Source organism: Sylvia atricapilla, chromosome 8 (genome assembly GCF_009819655.1).
Source record: "Sylvia atricapilla isolate bSylAtr1 chromosome 8, bSylAtr1.pri, whole genome shotgun sequence".
In the NCBI taxonomy this organism is placed as follows: domain Eukaryota; kingdom Metazoa; phylum Chordata; class Aves; order Passeriformes; family Sylviidae; genus Sylvia; species Sylvia atricapilla.
In genome coordinates, this window is record NC_089147.1 from 21,745,811 (window position 1) to 21,766,458 (window position 20,648).

Sequence of the window (20,648 nt, forward strand, 5' to 3'; positions counted from 1 at the left end):
AGTGCTGCCAAACACTGGGAGCAATAGCTGCACCTGAGGAAAGAGTTGCCCTTGGGTTTAATGTGGGTCAAAAGCTTTTACTCACCACTAGTGAGCAAAGGCAACTTAGAATAGGAGGTGAGTAACCATCAAGGTTGGGAACAAGGATTTTAGGAATGCTTTTGCAGATGTTGGCTTCAATGCTCAAAAGAAAGTTCAGAACACATAAAATCAAACCAAGGACAAGAAACTCTTTTATCACTGTGCTCCTGATACCCTTCTGTCTGTACTTGCAAAGTCCTTTTTCTACAGTTATTTAAAAAAATAATAGTATGATCTCTTATTAAATGCAGTGACATTATGGCTTTAAACCAACTGTGCTGTCTAATTGTTTCTTTATGTTTCTCACACCTCAGCCCCTCTGATCTGAGACTTGCTAGCAATTTGATAGGCATGGCAGGATGTGGAGAGATCTGGAAGGTTAGTTCCAGTAGCCTGCATTTTGCACCAGGGTCTTCTGGCAGAAGGATAAACCACAGACAGAGCTGATTTCAAGTTCCTGTGGCCCAGGTTTCTGGCTACAAAACTGGGAAGGATAAACACCTTCTTAAGCACTGCAAGATAGAAACAGAACAACAGAAAGGAATGGAAATCCTCTCATAATGCAATGGCTAGAAGCAATCCAGCTGGTTTGTTTTATTCCCACCATGAGAACTATGGTCAGTCCCAGTGCAAGCTTGGCCACCTGTCAGATCAAGTTTGTGAACTCAGGCTTACAGGAATTTGACACGCTCTTGTCTTGGAGCATGCTGGTGTGATCAATGCAGATTCCTCCTACAGCAGTGACACAATGTGTACACTACCCATGCAGTCCCAGATGCCCCTCATAAATCATTAAAATACCGCCTAGTTCTAATCAGATCCTTTGAGTTATAACGTAATACACTATTTGAGAACTAAACCCAGTAAATCAAGTTAGTACAGAGGTCAGAGTGAGACTGAGCACAGCTGAGGCTTCCTTGCTGATATGTATATAGTCTAAAGAGATGCAAGGGAAGGAGATGAAATCCCAAGTCAGCTAAGCAAATTGCTTTCTTCTCATTGTAAAATCTTGCTACTATGTCTGTGGAGGGGAAGAAAATAGGAATTCATCATATTCTGTAGCAGAGCTGATTTGAGGTCTAGAATTTCCCAGCAATTGTGTTAGCTCTTGGGATTATAGGTATTTCTGATAATTTGTCCTCCAGGTTAACGCTTACCGTTTTTCTAAAATAAACTAGCAGTTAAAAATATGTGCCCCCAAATGTCATAGATCGCCCACTACAAAAACAGAACATATTTTCTTCTATAGCATAGAAAACAGGTAACTTCTAAAACAACAAACAAACAAAAACCCAAACAAAAATCCCAACAAACAAACAAAAAAATCCCATTAGAAGGAAGCTGTTGTGGTTGCACTCTTCAGTGCAACCTGGGACACAACAGGAACCTTTCTGAAGGGGAGGCTGCAGTGCCCAGGTGATGGGAACCTGTAAGTTTGTGTGCTGGGATGCTGCTGCATAAACCCAAATAACTGGTGCTTTATTTTCTGTATGGAAAAGGTTGAGGGCAAACTAAAATTTTTGAGTGTTATCTGACTCTGAGGACAGTACGGTATGGGGTATGGCCAAGCTCCACAGCCAACAGGTAGTTTGGCCACCATAAATGGTGTCTGTCAAAGAATAATACTGAAGGCTAACTTCCCCATTTATGCTGTATTTGCATGTACATTTTGTTTCTTACATTATACTGAAAAGAGACAGTAATTGCTTCTTCCCTCATGGCAAAGACAGTGCGTAGCAGAGGATCCCACTCCGCTCAGGCTGTGTCATTCTGAATACGGCCGAGTACTTCCTCATATTTACTCTGTACTTTTCCCTTAAACCTCTCAGTCCTGAACTGGGCAGAGTGTTTTTAAAGCCCATACAGCAGAGTAACTTGGCACCTCAGTTATACCTATGGAGCCATAACACCTCTAATGGTCTGTAGGGAAGACTCTCAGAGGCCCAGTTGTGGCAGCCTCCCTTCAGTCACAAACATCATCAGAACAGGACTTTGCTCTAATCCTGTGAAAGCTTGTTATTCTGGGCACAGGCTTAGCTTTTGGGAGGTGTAAGTCATGTGAACTCTTGAGGTTCATGCTGGCAACTCTTGAGCTGAAACATCTGGTGATGCAAAGCAATAATGGTGATGTAAACCACTGGTCCAGAAAGTCACCATAAACCAGTGAACAAAGTCTCCATGAGTCACTGGCAGTAAATAAAAGAACTAGCAAAAACCAAGGCAGTAAGTAACAGGTGGGGAACAGAGTGAAACTCGGCCTATTTGAAAGATGCACCAAGAGCTCCAAACTGAGTGCATGTATGAAGCAAGATGGATTAATATCGTGTTTTATTTCTAATTAAACTTCAAGCAAGTCTGAATTTCTCTCAAACCAGGTGGCAAAATAGTTGAAATATAGAGGGAGGAACAATGATCAGATTCATTAGAGGTGCAGCACAGCTTGGTGTGGGAACTTAATGAAGATTTGTTGGTCAACAACAATCTCCCAACTCACTTAACATGCCTCTCTATTTAATTTGTTCTGCTATTGCAAATGTGAAGCCTTAAAGTCAGACTCAGCTTTCATGGCTCTTGTAGTCTCTGCAGTGTCAGCAGGGAGCACAAGCTCAAGACTTAGAGCCTGGACTTGAGCAGTGTATATTTCTCTTAACAAAACCCAAACCCAGGTGACATTTTTGGGGGAGAGGAAACAGGAAATTGTGTCCCTTTGGAGGGCAGGGGGTTTTCACAACACTCAGAAACTTGGCCCACATTTCTGGTCTCCTCCCTTTCTTCTCCACAAAGGGCTTGTAGTGTTTTTAGACAAACTTGGATCCACTGTATGTTGTTGAGAGAACCTGCTGGGAAATTAGGTGACTCCTGCACTCTAGGGCAGAGGAAATGTGTGTTTCTGCTTTGTGTTTTTAGGAAAGTAGGAAGATGAAATTCAAAATAAAACAAAACAGATGGGAATCTCAGAGACAGACACTGGGAAATGTATAGACAAGCTTTGTTCCCAGTACTTGAGCTCAGAATTTAGCCACTAAGCTGCAGAAAGACTTCAGAAAGATAATGAAATGCATTTTGGCTTCAAACACAGTTCCTCCAGATTCCAGTGAGAGTTGTGCACGTGAATCTGAAGGCAGAGTATAGCCAGCAGTATGGGGAATAGATGTAATATGAGAAACTCTCATGCTATATTATTATAGTCTGAATTGTTTCCATCATTTTGGGTTAAGTAATTCCCCACTATCCATCTCTGAAGTGCAAACAGTACAGCCTTGATGTGCCCCAGGGAGAGGAAGCAAACCAGCCTTTGAATCTTTACCCAACCTTACTGCTCATATTTTGCTTTCAGTGAGTAAGTGTTCAAATCCTTTAATACTTCATTCCCATAAAAATATATTTACCAGGGGTTTTTGTGGCAGCAGTGAGGCTGTGTTTATTATTTTCTTAACACCACATGACTGGCTTAAGAGAAAAGACAAGGTAGGAGCATGGAGTGCTGCAAATCTATCAGAGAACAGCATGTTTTCCACCTGTTGAGGCAGCAACCACAATAACAGATGCACATAATAATTACCTGTACCTCAAAGGCAGCACCAAGTCCTGCACCTTCTGCTCCCTACCTAGCAGACAGCTTGGTAACAGAATTACAAAAGAGGAGCATCTAGACAGAGTAGGCAGTGCTTTGTGAAGAATGAAAAAGCAGCTCTTATTAAAAAGAAACTGGAAGGTGGAAGATGAGAAGGAAAGATCTGAGGCACCATGATGCTAAAAAGAAGACTGGAGCTAAGGAATTCCAGGAGTATACATTTCTTTAAGAGTGGCAGTCAGGTTTTTGCTAATACCCTTTCCAAAGCTGCCTTCATTTGTACTCTCAACATCAGAGATAATTTCTACTGATAAATAGGCGCCCCACACACCCACTGGAGCCCATTCCTTCCCAGAGATGGACGGTTCTGCAGTGGCGAGAGGGGCACACAGGGTAAGGGTCTCATCTCAGGTGACACCAGGAATGACCATGACTGTGTGCCAGTACCGTGCTCCTATTCCTCTCTTTGCTGTCTGGCACTGGGATGGTGCTGGAGCTACCCTTACCCTTTTGTTTGCAAGTGCCCCAGAGCACCTGCTGTAAGAAGGCAGGGGACAGTATGGGGAGCAAGGATGCATGGCAGGTGAAACGTTTTTGGTCTTTCCTGCTTAAGTGCTGAGGCTTGTAAGGGTCTCTTTCTCCTCTTCCTCTGCCTACCAAAAGGAAAGTGGTGACATTTGGCTGGGTGAGGAGGACTTGGCCTCTGGAGCGATTTGAACCATGGTAGTTCCTTGTTGCAAAAAGGAACAGATCCTTCCTAGAAAGGATTTGTAGGGGAAATTATCTCAGGCCCCATTTAATCTTGACAGAAGATGATGATGAGAAGACTGTGTGCTGAGTTGGAGTTTTCCTTTGAATTCCTATGGTGTTGAAGGCAGCACTATAAATAGACACACTATCCTTTTTACCCTGGTACAATTCTGTCTCCAGCTCCCCATACAGACAGCAAGTCTGCTGGTAGGTATTTAGCAGGAATTAATTTAACCCAGTCTTCTCCTTCTGTACTCTTTTACTCCAATCATCACAATGGCTTCCACAGCCATGCAAGCATATTTCCTCAATAAAAATTTTCTGAGGAAGACTGCTGATATTAAAAATCCCATTTCTATCTGAAAATTTGATCCTAGTTATAAATAATCCATAAATGCCCCAAACTATAAAGAGTTAGTATTAAAAAAAAAAAAAAAAAAAAAAAGGAAAAAGAATACCCCCCCAACTTCTTACTCTTTCATTTTGTTTCTCCCAGGTTTTGTTTTTGAACTGCACAGCATTTTATTCATAGTCTGTTTCACATTTTCTCCAGTGTAACTGACTGGACAGTCTCTCCCTTCCCAAGATCGGTTTGTGAACATCAGCTGAGAGGAAGGAAACCCACATCCAGTGTTTCATGGCTATTATCTTAAAGCTAGATCTGTAAGAAATCTAAATACAAGCCAGATTGGTATTTAAATAAAATGAGTTTGTTTTGTTAAACATCTTTTTCAGCGAGAGATCCTCAGCCTGTAAGTCCATGCGGAAAACAAACTCGAATGTCACCGGTAGCGGAGTTCCCGAGCACAGAGCGCTGCTCCGGCCGGGCGCGGGGCTCGCTGCTGGCGGGGCCGGCTCTGGGGGTGACACTGCCGGCTCTGGGGGTGACGCTGCCCGCTGCAGGCGCACCGCACCGGGGCTTGCCTTGTAAACAAGCTGAAAGGTACTTGCCTGCTAGTCGAAGCTCCCGCGCTGCGGTGTCTTGGATTACCTTTGTTTGAATAATACCACTCACTTTCCTCCTAACGTGCTAGCCGCATAACAAATTTCTAGCCTCTCCGGGTGTTCAGTTTATTCAAAGGCTATTTTAGATTCCGTTAATTATAACCCGTGCTTCCCTACCCTCCGTGTCCCTGTGGGGGCAGAGCTGTGGGGGCAGAGCTGTGGGGACAGAGCTGTGGGGGCAGAGCAGAGCTGTGGGGACAGAGCCGTGGGGACAGAGCTGTGGGGGCAGAGCAGAGCCGTGGGGGCAGAGCTGTGGGGGCAGAGCAGAGCTGTGGGGACAGAGCCGCGGGGGCAGAGCTGTGGGGACAGAGCCGCGGGGACAGAGCCGTGGGGGCAGAGCCGTGGGGCAGAGCTGTGGGGACAGAGCTGTGGGGACAGAGCCGTGGGGGCAGAGCCGTGGGGCAGAGCTGTGGGGGCAGAGCTGTGGGGGCAGAGCCGTGGGGCAGAGCTGTGGGGGCAGAGCTGTGGGGGCAGAGCCGTGGGGCAGAGCTGTGGGGGCAGAGCTGTGGGGACAGAGCCGTGGGGACAGAGCCGTGGGGGCAGAGCCGTGGGGCAGAGCTGTGGGGGCAGAGCTGTGGGGGCAGAGCCGTGGGGGCAGAGCTGTGGGGGCAGAGCTGTGGGGGCAGAGCCGTGGGGGCAGAGCTGTGGGGACAGAGCCGTGGGGGCAGAGCCGTGGGGGCAGAGCTGTGGGGGCAGAGCCGTGGGGGCAGAGCCGTGGGGGCAGAGCTGTGGGGGCAGAGCTGTGGGGACAGAGCTGTGGGGGCAGAGCCGTGGGGCAGAGCTGTGGGGGCAGAGCTGTGGGGGGAGAGCCGTGGGGGCAGAGCCGTGGGGCAGAGCCGTGGGGACAGAGCCGTGGGAGCAGAGCTGTGGCGGAGGCCGGGGCTCGGGCGGTGCCAGCGACTCTGAGCGGCCGGGGCGCGGGCGGTGCTGCCACAGGGGCCTGAGGGCTGCCCCGCCAGCGGGGCCTGCCACAGCTGCTCCTGGCGGGGCCGCTGCGGCTCAGGCCGGCTGTGAGCCGTGAGGGGATGGCCGGCCTTAGCCCGTGTGGGGGCAGCCCGGTCCGTCCCTGTCGTGCCCTAGCCTGCCAGGCGGCGCGGGCCGCCCGCGGCGGGACACGACGAGCGCGTTCCCGAGCACAGCCCCCATACGGTCTGTCCCGTTCCTCCGGAGTTTGACCCGAACTCGGAACAAAGCGGCCAGCGCGGGTCTGAGGCTCGGGGCCGGGGGCAGCGGCCCCGCCGAGACCACTCCGGGACCCTCCCGAGCGGCCGGGGCCGCCGCCCGCGCCGGGCCGACCGCGCCACCTGGCGGCGGCAGCCGGAGCCGCGGGCCGAGGGCAGCGCCCGGGGCGGGATGGGAGCGGAGTGGGAGCGGGATGGGAGTGGGATGGGAGTGGGATGGGAACGGGATGAGTGGGATGGGGAGTGGATGGGAGCGGGATGGGAGCGGGATGGGAGTGGGATGGGAGCGGGATGGGAACGGGATGGGAGTGGGATGGGAGCGGGATGAGTGGGATGGGAACGGGATGGGAATGGGATGGGAGAGGGATGGGAGCGGGATGGGAGTGGGATGGGAATGGGATGGGAGTGGGATGGGAGCGGGATGAGTGGGATCGGAGCGGGATGGGAACGGGATCGGAGCGGGATGGGGGAGTGGGATGGGGGTGGGATGGGAGTGGGATGGGAATGGGACGGGGGAGTGGGATGGGGGTGGGATGGGAGTGGGATGGGAATGGGACGGGGGAGTGGATGGGGAGCGGGATGGGAGTGGGATGGGAGTGGGATGGGGGAGAGGGATGGGAGTGGGATGGGAATGGGACGGGGGAGTGGGATGGGAATGGGATGCGGAGTGCGCCTTTGGGAGAAAAGCCGCGCGCGAGACAACGCAACCTGAGAAGTTGCATTCTGTGTGTTACTTTGCTGTGTTTGCAGTGTTTTTTTGTACCATCAGCGTAAGCTGCAGGTTTCCAGTTGTACCAATCAGTGTTTTAAAAGCGCGGTGAGTTTGTATCCTGTGAAATGCGTTTAATGTGCGTGTGTTCTAGTACCCCCACCGACTCCTCAGCTCTGCCCTTTGCTCCAGCCCTAAAATGGCTGGATGGCCTCGTTCCTGATTCCTGGAGCGGCAGGATAAGAAAATGTCTTTCTGCTTGAGGCTGGCGGCATCTCTATAGACCGATCCACTGGGGGGTTTTCCCTGACATGTTCTGTGAGTTTGAATCACTTTGTTAGATTTAATTGGTGACGGAAACATGCGTATTAAATTTTTGCGTCTGAAGAATACTTTTAATTTGGCTATTCCTACTTGCTGAGGTTTTGTTGCCTTTGCAGAGCAGCGCTAGAGCTCATGGGGAGGTTTCCTAACGCAAGGAACTAAAGCAAAGAAGTGTTCCAGTGCTGCTCTACTGTTGCTCAGGGACGTCCAATCTACAGGATTAATCCAAGTAAAACCCCCTGAGACATCCTTGGTGTGATGGTAAGGTCCTCAGTGCCAAATACTCTGCTTTGTGCTCTGACTCCTATAGTCTGACCCACAGAGCAGATGTAGGTATCACCTAAGAGCATTATAAAAGGTGCCGAGTTGTCTGTCCTGAAGGCAGAAATTAACCTTGTAGACAATACTGGAAATGGCAAGGAATGTTTTCCCTTGTATGTGCTGGTTTTGAGTAGCCAGTTCACATAGTGGGGAGTATTCATGCCTCTGCATTCCTGAGTTTGGTACTAGGAATACAAACTGCCATTCCCAGCTGGCTTTGGAGCTGTCTTTGTGCTGCAAATGCTTGTCCGTTGGGAACCAAAAGCCAGATGTGCTTCACATAGTTTCCAGGCAGCACTGATCCATCAGATGACAGTAGCTATTGAGTGCTCTTATGGTGGCCCAGAGACACAAAGATGAAAGCCTGATGCCTGTCAACACCTCCCTTGCCATTCCTGTGTGCCTTCAGTTTTCACTTCAGTCCACCTCACAAAAGCAAATGCCACAGAATATGATGTTGCAATGTTAATAACCTTTTATTTTTGAGAAAGGAAATCCCAAGTTTTGTCATTTTGAACTGCCAGACAAATTTGAGATACGTTGAACTTGGTCAAATATTTTCCTGTACTAGCCTTTGCTGGGAACCCACCTTCTTCTTTAGAAGCATTTTCTGCAGCATTTCCTGGATAATTTTTAGTATGGAAGATGAACAATATTTGAATGCCCTCTCAAGGAAATGTATTTTCATGGAGGAAAAAAGCTCTGATGAACAGCCAAAAGGAAAACCCTGTAGAGATACCTGGAATAATTTCTTAGAGTGGGTTATGTTTTTTCCTAGCTCTCTGCCTTTAAACAGCCTCTTACCCCAACTCAGGAGCTCCACCAATTGTAAAAGCAAAAACTAACCAGTGCCAGATTCAAGTCTCAAAATACAAACCCTCTGAGATACAGGGAGCAGAGGGGTGTGGGGTGGGTTCATAAGAAAACTTCTAAGCATTACTGTAGCATAAATAATATGGCATCTTTCACCTCAAATAGCCTAACACTTCATAAAGTGATATGAGCTTCACTAGTTGCTGAAACACAGCTATTTCTGAAGTGGAACCTGATCTCTTTCTCTCTCTCTTTTTTTTTTTTTTTTCCTTTTAAACTAGCAGACAGCAGTGTTTTAAGGTGGAGAGTGAAGGATAGAGTATACCACCAATCATAAACATAAATCTAGGAAGGCTTTGCAAAATGGAAAGATCAAGTAAAGTCTATTTTTATCAATAACATGCATCCTGGTGTCTCACAAACTTGTGTCTTAAATTTATAAATGCAGTTCCCCTATAAGAGATACAGGCAACTCAAATAAGGTTTTGTCCTCTTTCTTTCAGCAATATTTACAGGCCTTACAGGTCTTACAGGCCTCTAGTAGCAAATGCTCTGGTTCTTTTCCTCTCTTCATTCAATTTAATATCCAAGTCCCGGAGCTGGCTGAGGAACCCCGAATTCGGGCAGATGTTTCTGTGAGCACTCACTGTCTTCAGAGCATCCACAAGTGTCATGTTTTCATGGATCATTAAAAAGGCAAGCACTAAAGTTGCTGAGCGGCTCACTCCCATGGCACAATGAACGAGCACCTTACCTGCACAAACAAAAAGGCACAGCAAGGTGAGTGTGCTTTAGCATTCCTAAAGTGGAAAAGACAAAGGGAGGATAAAAAATAAATAGTAGAAATGAGTTAAGAAAGCAGTGGTGACTATTAGTGGATCTCCATGCTTTCAGGAAGATCAGCTCTCAGGCAAGGTGATATTTCATACTGACCTCCTGCATCTAATTTAGGCCTAAGATTGAAATAATTGAAATTTCTGTGGAAGGAGAAGCTTTCTGTGACTAAACTTGTTAGTACAGTTTTTTGTGGAAAAAAACCCAAGTTTTGGCAGAGAAATTTGGCCCAGCCCTGACTGTGATCACTGGCAAGTCCCACAAACTCTGTGGGATAGTCTGCCTGTAAAAATGGAGTTGTAATTTACTGTATATCAGCAGCCCAGTGTGAGCTATAACTGAGGATTTAATAAAGCACTCCAGTGAAAACAGCAGATCCTGTAGCCAGCCAGAGTCAGAGCAAACTCTGGAACAAATGGAAATTATGATAACTAGGCCATAATCCAAACTCTGCTGACAAAAATTCAGCAGGCTGCAGGTCAGGCTCGTAGTTTTTGACTTAGTTCATTAACTTCTGCTGCTTCTCTATCTTAATAGACAGGGTGAATAAAGCTCCAATTCTGTGAAGTACTTGAGCATGTGAAGCATTCGAGCCAGCACCAAAGTGCTGCTGCTCCCACAGGGAGCAGGAGCAGCATGCAGGGCCGGATCCCCAGCTGGAGCCCCTGTCAGTGTGCGAGGGGTGGGAGGGACGTGTGGAAGCACACAGGTCCTGCTGATTCCTACAGGGTGGGCCCATGGGGCAGCATCTGCAGTGCCATAACCTCTGCCCTTCCCTCTACACTCTGGTCCCAGAGCTTGCCCTTCTTTCCACCATGCTGGGGTGGGGGCAGCCACTCTTCCACAACTCCTGGGGACCTGGTACAGCCACCTTCCCTGCAGCACATGGCATAGGCACACTTCTCCATCCTCTGCTCAGTGGTTCTGCATGGGCTGCCTTGAGCCATATGCTGATTCTGAGCTCTGTTGGTGCCTGTTGCTGCAATGAAAAGTCATTTGGCTTGTGTTGAAATTTCCTTCCAAACCTTATCTTTGCTTCTCTCTTACCTCCTGAAGAGTTTAAGGCCCTGCATATGAAATTGGTAGCATCGTAGAAGAAGATACTTAAATCAAAGGAAGGATCATCAAATGCTTCCACTCCATAGTACTCTATTTCCAGATCTGCATAATATTTGGCTCCTGTGTTGATGCTATATGGTCCATCTGCTGCATTAAGGATATGAGTAATGTTGAGGCCTTGAAGAATACTTTTGCTCCTAGCAGCCCACCTGTTGAAAGACATGAAGGGCACATTGGCAACGCTCCTAACATTCTGCAAAAATAGCATGGTTTAAAGTTAGTGCCTGCTCCCACTACAGAAACATGCAGGAACTGCATCCTGCGTACAGAGGAGCAAATTTCAAGGAGCACATAGTGCTTTGTGCATGAAAAATGTGATATGGAGATGTGGAGAGCAGCAGGAGCACAGACTTGCCAGTGGGATACTGTCAGTTAAGCAAATGCCTCCCAGCATTTAATCCCTGGGGACGTGGCTTACTGTATGAAGTGGTCAAGACTTCCCTAAATATTTGTTTAGCAATTTTTACAGCTAATCTCTCATTGATAGTGTGCCTGATCTCAAGAGCAAGATCTCACACAAATGCAGCAACACCATGTTCCTGGTTTGGATTTGAAGTGGATGGATGCATTGTGTTCACCAGGTAGATGAACCCCACTTCCTAGGAATATAGGCATTCTACAGAATTGTGAACATTAACTGATATATTCTTGAGGAGGAGGAGCTGGGGAAAAATGAGCTAATGATCTAGGTAATCTGCAGTAATCCAACTGGAAGGAAATAGCCATAAATATTACTGGTCCCAAGAATAAGGTATTTGCATGAAAATTCCTGTTTGATATTTTCAGTTTTATCATCTTTGAAAGGAAGCTTGGATTTGGAATGTCAAGATATGACTACTGTACAATTCATCTGGGTCTTCATCTTGCTGGGTCTTAGTCTTGCTATCCCTATTTGAGGGCTAGGGCTACTGGCGTCTTGTCTGCTGCCTTAGAGCACCGTTTCCAGGCCGCATAATATATCTCAGAATTGACATCAATTTGGTATAGGTTCTTCGAGGACTTTAGTCTAGAATACAAATAATTTTTAACTTGGCAAATCACTGGTGGCTCAAAGAACATGAAAACCAAGCGAGACACGTTATGATTAAGTCACCATTTTGCATGTCAGTTTTTCTTGACATTCAAGGTCTTTACATCATCAATTTTGAAAGCCTGTATCACGAAAACATTCCAAAAGCTGCTCCCCAGTGTACCACACCCTTTCCTCCTCCTCCTCCCAGGGACTGATAACAGCTTAACAATAGGACCATATATTCTTACGCATCTCCCAGGTAGATATTTGGCCAGACTTGGTCCACGTGACTATCAGAGCCTGCTCTGAGCCACAGGAGCTGCTGGAGATCTGATAGTGATGGAGTTTCATAGGAAGTGCTGCGTGTCAGAGATGAAGAGTCTCTGGTGTGAAGCATCTTGTTGCTCCCTTGCCTGTGCTCAGGCCGTATCAGAGACGGCTTTTCTGAAATGAATTGAAAGGAAATTTTCATACAGAAATACTATTCCCTAGAAAGTAGGCCTGTTCATTAGCCTCCAAATAGAATTACATTATTAGAACTGGTCTGTGTAGCAGGGCCTGCAGGTGTTGCTAAAAGCATCCAGAGAGCAGGACAGACTCAGGGAGAGGACTCTACAGGCATGTCATTTTTCCCCTGAGAAGTCAGCATAAGATAATGTGATTTAATTTCTTGTCAAGTAATAACACTATTGGTAAAGAACATCTGCACCACCTGAATGCAGACTGGATGAACCTTGTAGGTACAGGTATCATTTCTCTTTTTGTTGAAGAGCTACCAGAGTATTTGTATACACTCAATTCTGATTAGTTAAAATGAGAAGTTTCTGAATGCATCATTAAATTCACTTATACTTACAAAGCTTCTAGGGCCAAGGTGAAAATCTTAGGATGTGTATGTGAGAACCGTCTGTATGGTGTATGTGTACACACATATAAACAGTGTACATACAACTTTATTTCATTTATAGTGATGCATTTAAACACACTTACACACACACATACATGTATACATAGGAAAGGATTTTCACATGCTCATATAAACATATATATATCTGTATGTATAGAAAGAGACATTGAGAGAATTTGAACTAGTTTGTTCTCTCTCAGTTGAGTATCACTGGACACTTAGCTATACTGGTATTCTTGCGCCTGTGTCAATCTCTCCTCTGGGAGCTGTTCCACTTTGTATAAATAATATGATAGCTACTTCCCTCCAGAGAGGGGTCATTTCTCTTGTCTGAGGGAAAGGATACTTACCCAGGATGTGAGAAAAAAGAGTATTTTTTAAATTATAGGGCTAAAGGTTCTGGCATTGTTGTCCTGTTGAGAATCCCATCTAGGGCTCCCTTGCAGGTCTGTGACATCACAGACCTATGAACCCTCAAAAATCATGCTGTGGAATACGGACAACCCTTTTGCAATGCTGTTTGCTGGTTTAGACCCAGCAAGCCCAGGGCAGATGGTTCAGCTGGAAGCAAAGCTCAGTCAAGAGCAAGATGTTCAAACAGTCCCTTCACTGAGACTTTAGGAACATTTCTCCTGCCTGGATCTCATTATCCTGAATTGCTGTTCTTGCCCCCTGAAAATATTAATGAACTTTATTTGGTTGCTAATGCTTACTAGAGTCATAATCGATGTGGAATGCACACTAGAACTCTCCCCAAAGTAGGGTAAATGATGTTTATTCTGATATGGCATCAGCTTTCACTCTAATGCCTGAATCTAAAGTTTGGGTTTATTTTCTCGTCAATTTTAGAAAACAAGTGCAGATGGGACCCTCAGAAGTCATCTGGTCTGTCCCTTGCCCCACAGCAGCAGCAGCAGCCATATGGATGTTGCTCCTAAAACAACAATTTTGTCCATTTACATTATTTTTAACAGTGTAAGCTTATTTGCGGAATAAGCAGAAAACAAGGGAGAATATATTTTTGCTTACAGAAAAAGAAGCGGAGTTGATGTGAGGCATGTTACTGAACATACACATATATTTCTGTGACCTCAGTCTAAATTTGCTTCCTTTGTCCCTTCCTCCCTCTTCCTCCCCACAAATGTTAAGTGCAGTTATAACTTTTTTGTATGTTCCAATAAGGAAGAGGTCTCCCTAGGGTAACTACTTAATAAGCAAGATATGAAAAGCACAATAAAAATGATGGGAGACATAGAAAAAAAAAGAGATAGAGATAAAAGCCCACGAATTTTTCAGGACAGATAATATAAGATCAAGAGCTTTGGTAAAGGAGTATGTTGTGCAATCCTAGCCCAGATTAGCATGAAGAATAGCACAGAAACAGATAATGTGCATTGCCCTACAAGTTTTACTGCCTTGTGAAAGTCATGCACTGTGCTCAAGAGCTACAGCCAGCATCTCCGTGATGACCTGTTTGTACTTTCACCGACACAGAACGTTAAGCTGAAGCAGTAAAAGAAAATCAAGAATAAGATAATACAGTTTATACATCAGGAGATTCATAAGACCACAGGCTCATTTTCGAGGAGTGAGGCTGACTATGAGTTACTGCAAATGCTTAAGGGCTGAAGTTGTGGAGCAGACAGATACCAAACTTTCACTTCTAGACCCTGCTGCTTTAAACTTCTATTGTAGCCTCTAAGTTAGTTACAGTAATGAAGATGATGAGCAAAGATAATTAGATTGTGTGCCCTCTTATTCAAGACCTGACTTTGAGGAAGTTCTCCAGAATCAAGTCATTTTGGTTCCAGTGACACTTCACAGGTGACTCTGGCCTTTGCCAGGGAAATGCTTTGTAAGAGAGCTCCCTTTCATAGAGAAATCCTCTTTCCAAAAGGTGTGCCAACATTGTTTTATTCACATGCCTAATGTCAGACAGGTGAGCTCCTTGTATCAACACAAGCACAGCTCTCCCAAGAACACTACTCCCACCTGCTGCACTGGCCTCGAAATTGGATTGCTCTTCAGGGCCTTCAGGGTAAGCTTGGAAATAGTTATAGTAGATGATTGGACTAATGAGGAAAGCAATATGAATTTTTTAATTGAAGGCCAGGGATTTTGGTGAAGGTTTCCCCCACCTTCTACTTTAAGATCCTGCAGAGGTAGCAAAAGTGCTGCCACTGATTACATTTCTCTAAGCTTCTCCCTCTGGGTGGCTCCCAGAAGCTGCTCTAGTTGGAAACAGTCAGTGACAGCAACAGGGCAGGAATTCCTGTACCTGAGGGAAAAATTTCTGTCTTACAAGGTCACTAACATTTTCTGCAAAGATCTAGACCATGCAGGTTGGATAGGATTACTTTTCTTAGAAACTGTAGCCATCTCATTAGCTTCTTCCTTTCTACCTTTCCCTCCTATTTTTTTCCTGCTTAAAAATGAAACAACAGAAACAAACAAAAAAATTCAACCTATGGGAGATTTTTGAGGCTGGACAAAGATTTTTAATGGCAATCCACAAAATACAAGGTAGCACACAGTCTTTAAACTGTCTTGTCATTCTGAATAATTTCCCAAACACCTGGAGCACTGGGGTACACGCCAAATGGCCAGGGCCAGCTTGGATCCCTGTCTGGGCTGTGGAGCCTGGGTTTCCCCAGTAGTCCAGGAGTTGCCCTGGAGGTCAGGGCTGGAAGTGGCTGTGGGTGGCATTGCCTGGCTGCAGGGAGCACCCAGGAAAAGCTGAGGGTGACTCCATGCTGTATGCGTGCAGCTGGTGCAGCTCCTGAGGAACCCAGTCATGCCGGAACCTTGTCTACAACAACCTAGTGGAGTTTTGTATCTTGCCAATATTATCCAGCCACTTGAATACTACACTCTGCAAGGTCTTTTGGTTTGGTTTTTGTTTTTTGTGGGTTTTTTTGCGGTTTTTTTTGTTTGTTGGTTGGTTTTGGTGTTTTGATGGTTTTTTTCCTTTCTCTATGGTAGAAACAATTGCCATTTTCTATTGAATGTCTCTGGGGGAAAAAAAAACCAAACACCAAAACCAAACAACACCACCAACAACAAAAACAAAGAAACAAGAAAAAAGAAAAAAAAAAGAAAAAAAAAAGAAACTAAGAAAAGAAAAAAACCACACAAACCCCCAGTGACTTGAATTGGCTAAAGCATTTAACAGATTGGTGTTGCATTTGCAGATTCCAGTGGAAAAAAACTCAGCAAAGTTTTGGAGCTAAAAATGCAAACACTCCAATATTGTAGATATGAAATAGTTAATTTTGTTATTTAAAAAAATTTACCATTTCCATTTTTCTATTCAGTTACTTTGTTTTGGATTTTGTTCTCCTTCATTGGATAGAATATTTTAAAACTTAAAACAAGATTAAATGGCTTGTTCCTGGTTGAGAAAAATATGGTTTATTTCACTAAAAATGAACACAGACTGAATAGCCACCTATTTGCTTAGCCCAAAATTTCACTTCTGTTACAGGGCCTCCTGCCATTTTGCCATGGTTGTTCCCTTGTCTCCTCAAGATGAACTGAGCTGTAGAGAGATTAAATGACTATCTGGAGACCCAAGAGGAGTCTGACAGGACATTAGTTGGACCCCAATCATCTTTTCCTCTATCCCTTTTGCTGGCACCTTCCTGGCTGGCACAGCTCTGCCCGTGGTTATGCTGGTAGCCCGGATGGGGACAGGTGTCCTTCAGTAACAAGTCCTTGCATGAGATTATTGAGAGCCTCAAGCACAGCAGGGCCTGTGGTTACTACAATAGCACAAACGCTACCTAACAATAACGTGATACAGAAAGCTCCTAAAGCAAAACATCCTATATTTCCTGTATCAAAACCCTGACGAACTACATGGTTCAAAATTCCAAAGCATGGGGTCAGAATGTAATTCATGTGGAAGGGAAAAAAACCCACAAACCAGCCTCTTGATGAATTTGAATATTCTGTGTACTCTGTTTTTTCTTTTCTTTTCTCTCAGCAAGCATCTCTGCACTCATCTTTTACACTCCTTGTTCTTTTCTCTCAGGTAGCGTGTAACACTATGGCTCTTTGTCCTCCTGATGGAAAATTACAGATGGAAAGAAGTGTGTTTCACAAGGAAATGATCATGTTAGTGGAATTAATCTTTTAGATACTGCAATGTGAAATACGATCTTCCTCTTTGTTAAGAAGACCCAGTCTGTGTCTTTACACTTTGGTCAGAGTCTGACGCTAAGAGAACCCAGAAGTCTCTTGAGGTAGAGCTGAAAGCTTCGTGTGCAGAAACAGGCACATTTAAAAGCAATAGCAAAGTTAAAACAGCCAGATGGGAACCTAGCAGGCAACCAAGAGGGGAACTCTCTGTTTTCCTTGCAAGCCTATGGGGGCTTGTTTGCAGGAATTAGAATCTCTCACCAGCAGTTCACTGCAGCTCTAATACCAAGTGGTATTGAAAATGAGAAGCAGGTTATGGCTGATGGTTTAAATGAGGTACCTATGGGAATTTAGAAATGAGATCCTGGACTTGTCTTGGTGTAGACTGTGCACATGGCAGAGCAATATTGCTTTCTTGGCTGACTGCATCATATATTATGGCCTTTTATTTTGCCCACAGTCTAACAGCAGGGAATAGTAGAAGTTCATTGCTCCAGCTCACTGTTCAAACTCTGATCTGCCTCAGCAGAGGCAGTGCCCCTGAATAATGGAAAGCAGAATCGGTCCCTCAGCCTCAGTGCGGGTACGTATTCAATGCAGCACTGTATAAATGCTATTGCCATTATTTTGGAGTGAAGAGAAAAGCAGAATGTACAATTAAAGCTCTGTTTGGTTCAGTTTTTAAGAGAATTTACTACCTGGGAAAGATGCCAGATCGAGGGTTCTGGAAAACCGCCTTTTAACCGCAGTGTCAGGAAAGAACAGGAGCAGCCCTCCAAGCCTCCTCCACGGCTCCCCCCCTTCAGCCCAGCCCAGCTCAGATTGCAGATGCCCCTCACCCTACACTGGCAACTGTGTTTTAAAGGGTGGGAGAAAATCTGAGTCTTCACACCTCTTCACCGCTTGGTCTCCCTCCTGACATCTCCATTCACATCCGGCCTTGTACATTTATGATGGGGCCCTCTCACTTCTCCAGACTGAGCTGGAAGGTACCAACTTCTGCTTACAAGGAGCCTGAGCTGGGCTGGAAAGCTAAAGGCTCCTTCCTCTGTGAGCCCTCCTGTTCCTGCAGGGCTGCCCATGGTGCTGGAGGGGCTGCTGCTGCTGCCCAAAGGAGCCGCATCCACCTGGGGACAGCAGGAATGCACCAGGCCGTTTCAGTAGAGGGAGCCATGGCAGGGCAGGTGCAAGGAATCTGCCTCAGGCAGGGTTTGGACAGCCAGGAGAGCTCCTGGTGGTGAAGCAGGTCGCAGGTGAAGTGGGAAGGCAAGGGGGTTCATGGCCAGACACAGGCAGGCAGGTGGAGGTGGAGCCCAAGCATCTCAGCTCGGAGGGGCCCCTGAGTGAGGCAGGGAGCCCCAGCGAGGCCTCCGAGCAGCCCCATTCCAGCCACTGTAGTCCTTGGACAAGGAAGGCCCCTGGGAGGGGCAGAGCTTGCTGAGCTCGGTGGGCTGAGCTTCACCTGTGCCTTGCTAGTTTTGGGGGAGAGGGTGCTACCTGAGAGAAGAGCTCCTGGAGAACATTTCCTCGTCTTTGCAATGTAATAGATCTGCACATATTTTCCCCAAACTCTTGTCATTCCAAGGGGGTAAAATCTTTGTGTTGCCCCCCTCCCACCTTCCTCAGCCCTCCTCTCTGAGTCACAGCCTAGGAAGAGGCACTTGCCCACACACGCGACTAAGGCTGCAGGAAAGGATAGCTTAAAAATGGAGGCACAAAAACGGGGAGTCCTGCTGGCAGTGACAGGTCATGGCTGTGGCATGATGCCAGCTTTTACATCTGCAGCTTTCTGATTCAAAAGAGATAAAAAAAGAAGTATTACCTTAGCAGCTGGCATCTCTGAGCTATGGAATGAACCATCCTCAGCAAGAGAGCGCTGCCCTCCACAGGCTCCTAGCACAATTTCCGACTGTCTGTGGATATCTGTCGAGCCTAGCATGATGCTTTCCCCTTTATATCTCCTCTAAGGCATTCTCATCCAGGGTACCACAGCTAGGAATTTAAGCCCCCCAAAACTACTGATTTTTTTAATGCATCTCAGCTGCACTCATGCTTCTCCCTGAATTAAAATTGTCTAGTCTTAAGTCCTGTTGCCAGCAGCCATAACTGTGCTGTGTGCTGTAATCAGGGGAGCACACAATCACCATGCAGCTAACTGCTTCTAATAGTAGAAACTTCACTCTAATCTTATATAACGCCAGTAATGGAGCAGAGAGGCTGTGGCTTCTGAGGAGCTTAGACAGAAAGCTTTCTTGGGCAGCTCATGCCCTGAGGGCAGAGAAGCTGCAGCTGCAGTGAGAGCAAGAAAAACAAAATGACCTTGATATTGATAACAGTTCAGTGAGCGCTGTCACAGCCAGTGCTGTGCCAAGACTTCATTGGTATCACAGGCTGTCGATAGGTGTAAGTTGTGGGCAGTTCTGATAAAAATGGTGTCAAAGAGGCCAGACTGAGAGAGAGATGTGGGGAAATAATGTCTTGCAAGCTTCAGGAAAGACAAACAAGGATGTTAATATATTGCTGTTAAAATGGGCTCCAAAGCACTTGCACTTCTGCAGGCAGTATGGATTTGTGTGACTGGATTAAAGGGGTTTTTTTCTTCTTCTTGATTTACTCCTCAAATGATTTTTATCTGACTGCTGCTGTCAATACAAAATTGACAATGCTGTCAAGTTTGCAAGATTTCAGAATATTTGAAGGCATGTGAAAGGGGTTTTGAGATTCCTCAGTGCTTTGGCAGGGGTAGCTTTGAGCTGTCTGTCCCTGCACTTTTAACATAAGCAGTGAAGTGCTCTTCTTGCTTTGCCTTTCTTGAAAGGGTACATACAAAAAAGGCAGCTTTTTCTAAAGTTGACAAAGCTGTACAAGTTCTTTGCTATGGAATCAAGAGCAAACTTCAAAACTCTGCAGTGGAAGATCTATTTTGGCACTTGAGTTTTTCAGGCATATCATAGAGCTTTCCGGTGACATTCTCTCTTCTTGTGGCAGAGCGGAATGTTTTTTCTTTAGGTTTTTTTTTTTTTTTTCAACTGCTGACTTTAAAGTCGTTATTTGATTTTGATTAAGTCATCTTTTAAGAAGAGTGATTGTATGTCACAAGGGAATTGACCACTGATGAGCACATGAGAATAACTAAAAGAATAACATAGAACTAGGATTTCCTGTCTCTTGCAAACTTTTGATTATGTGGCTGATGAGTATTTGCTCCTCATTTCTTACTTTAAATTTGAAGAAATAGAGCTGTGAGTGGTTTTCCTGTTGCACCTCCCTGGTATCAGGGTGCCAGGTAAATCAGAGTGAAATAGAAACTGCCTCATCAGGGGCTGTGTGCAAAGAAGGGTGTGCAGCTACCTCTCCAGGCTGTGAGGAATGAGGGGTCAAGGGCAGTGGGGAAATGCTGCTGCTCCATGGGACGCTCAGTCCCAAGGTCACTGGGAAGGAATTTCCCTGCCTGGCCCTGCTCTTGTATCTCCGTGAGAAGCAGGCAGCACAGCGCTGCCCCACTCCTGAGACTAAGGCTATGCAAGCCTTGCAGTTGGTCAGGCAGGGCAGAAGCAAGGGTTGTTTTGTGCCAGCAAGCTTTTGGAGAGTATTTTCACTTTATCTTGCCAGGTTTTATACTGTTGTTTTTCTGACTGTGTTTTGTGCTGTCTTGGTGTGGACTGTAGATGGATGGCAAGGCTGGTAGGCAGGCTGATGGAGGGGAGAGGAGCCTCCAACAAAGCAGCAGCCTCAGGACTCCCAAGAGGGAGACCTGAGCACAAGTAGAAGGAAGGAGTGTGTCCTTGCTGGAGGTTGTGCCTGCTGCAGCTGTTTTACAGCCGACAGTTTGGAAACACACTGCAAACATAAGGGTCCATTTTCCCAAAGCAAGCCTG

The 20,648-nt window shown here is 46.0% G+C and overlaps 1 protein-coding gene across 1 annotated transcript; it reads right to left on the reverse strand.

Annotated features, from left to right (window-relative positions):
- Nucleotides 1-8,397: 8,397 nt before the first annotated feature.
- LOC136364273 (dual specificity protein phosphatase 13B-like) lies at nucleotides 8,398-19,324 on the reverse strand. The gene is made up of 4 exons (XM_066324075.1): nucleotides 18,593-19,324; nucleotides 11,972-12,167; nucleotides 10,640-10,860; nucleotides 8,398-9,512 (listed from the first exon to the last, which is right to left on the reverse strand). Exons 2-4 carry the CDS (start codon nucleotides 12,118-12,120, stop codon nucleotides 9,286-9,288), a joined length of 597 nt encoding a protein of 198 aa, XP_066180172.1. The 5' UTR covers nucleotides 12,121-12,167; nucleotides 18,593-19,324; the 3' UTR covers nucleotides 8,398-9,285.
- Between the last annotated feature and the right edge of the window lie 1,324 nt (nucleotides 19,325-20,648).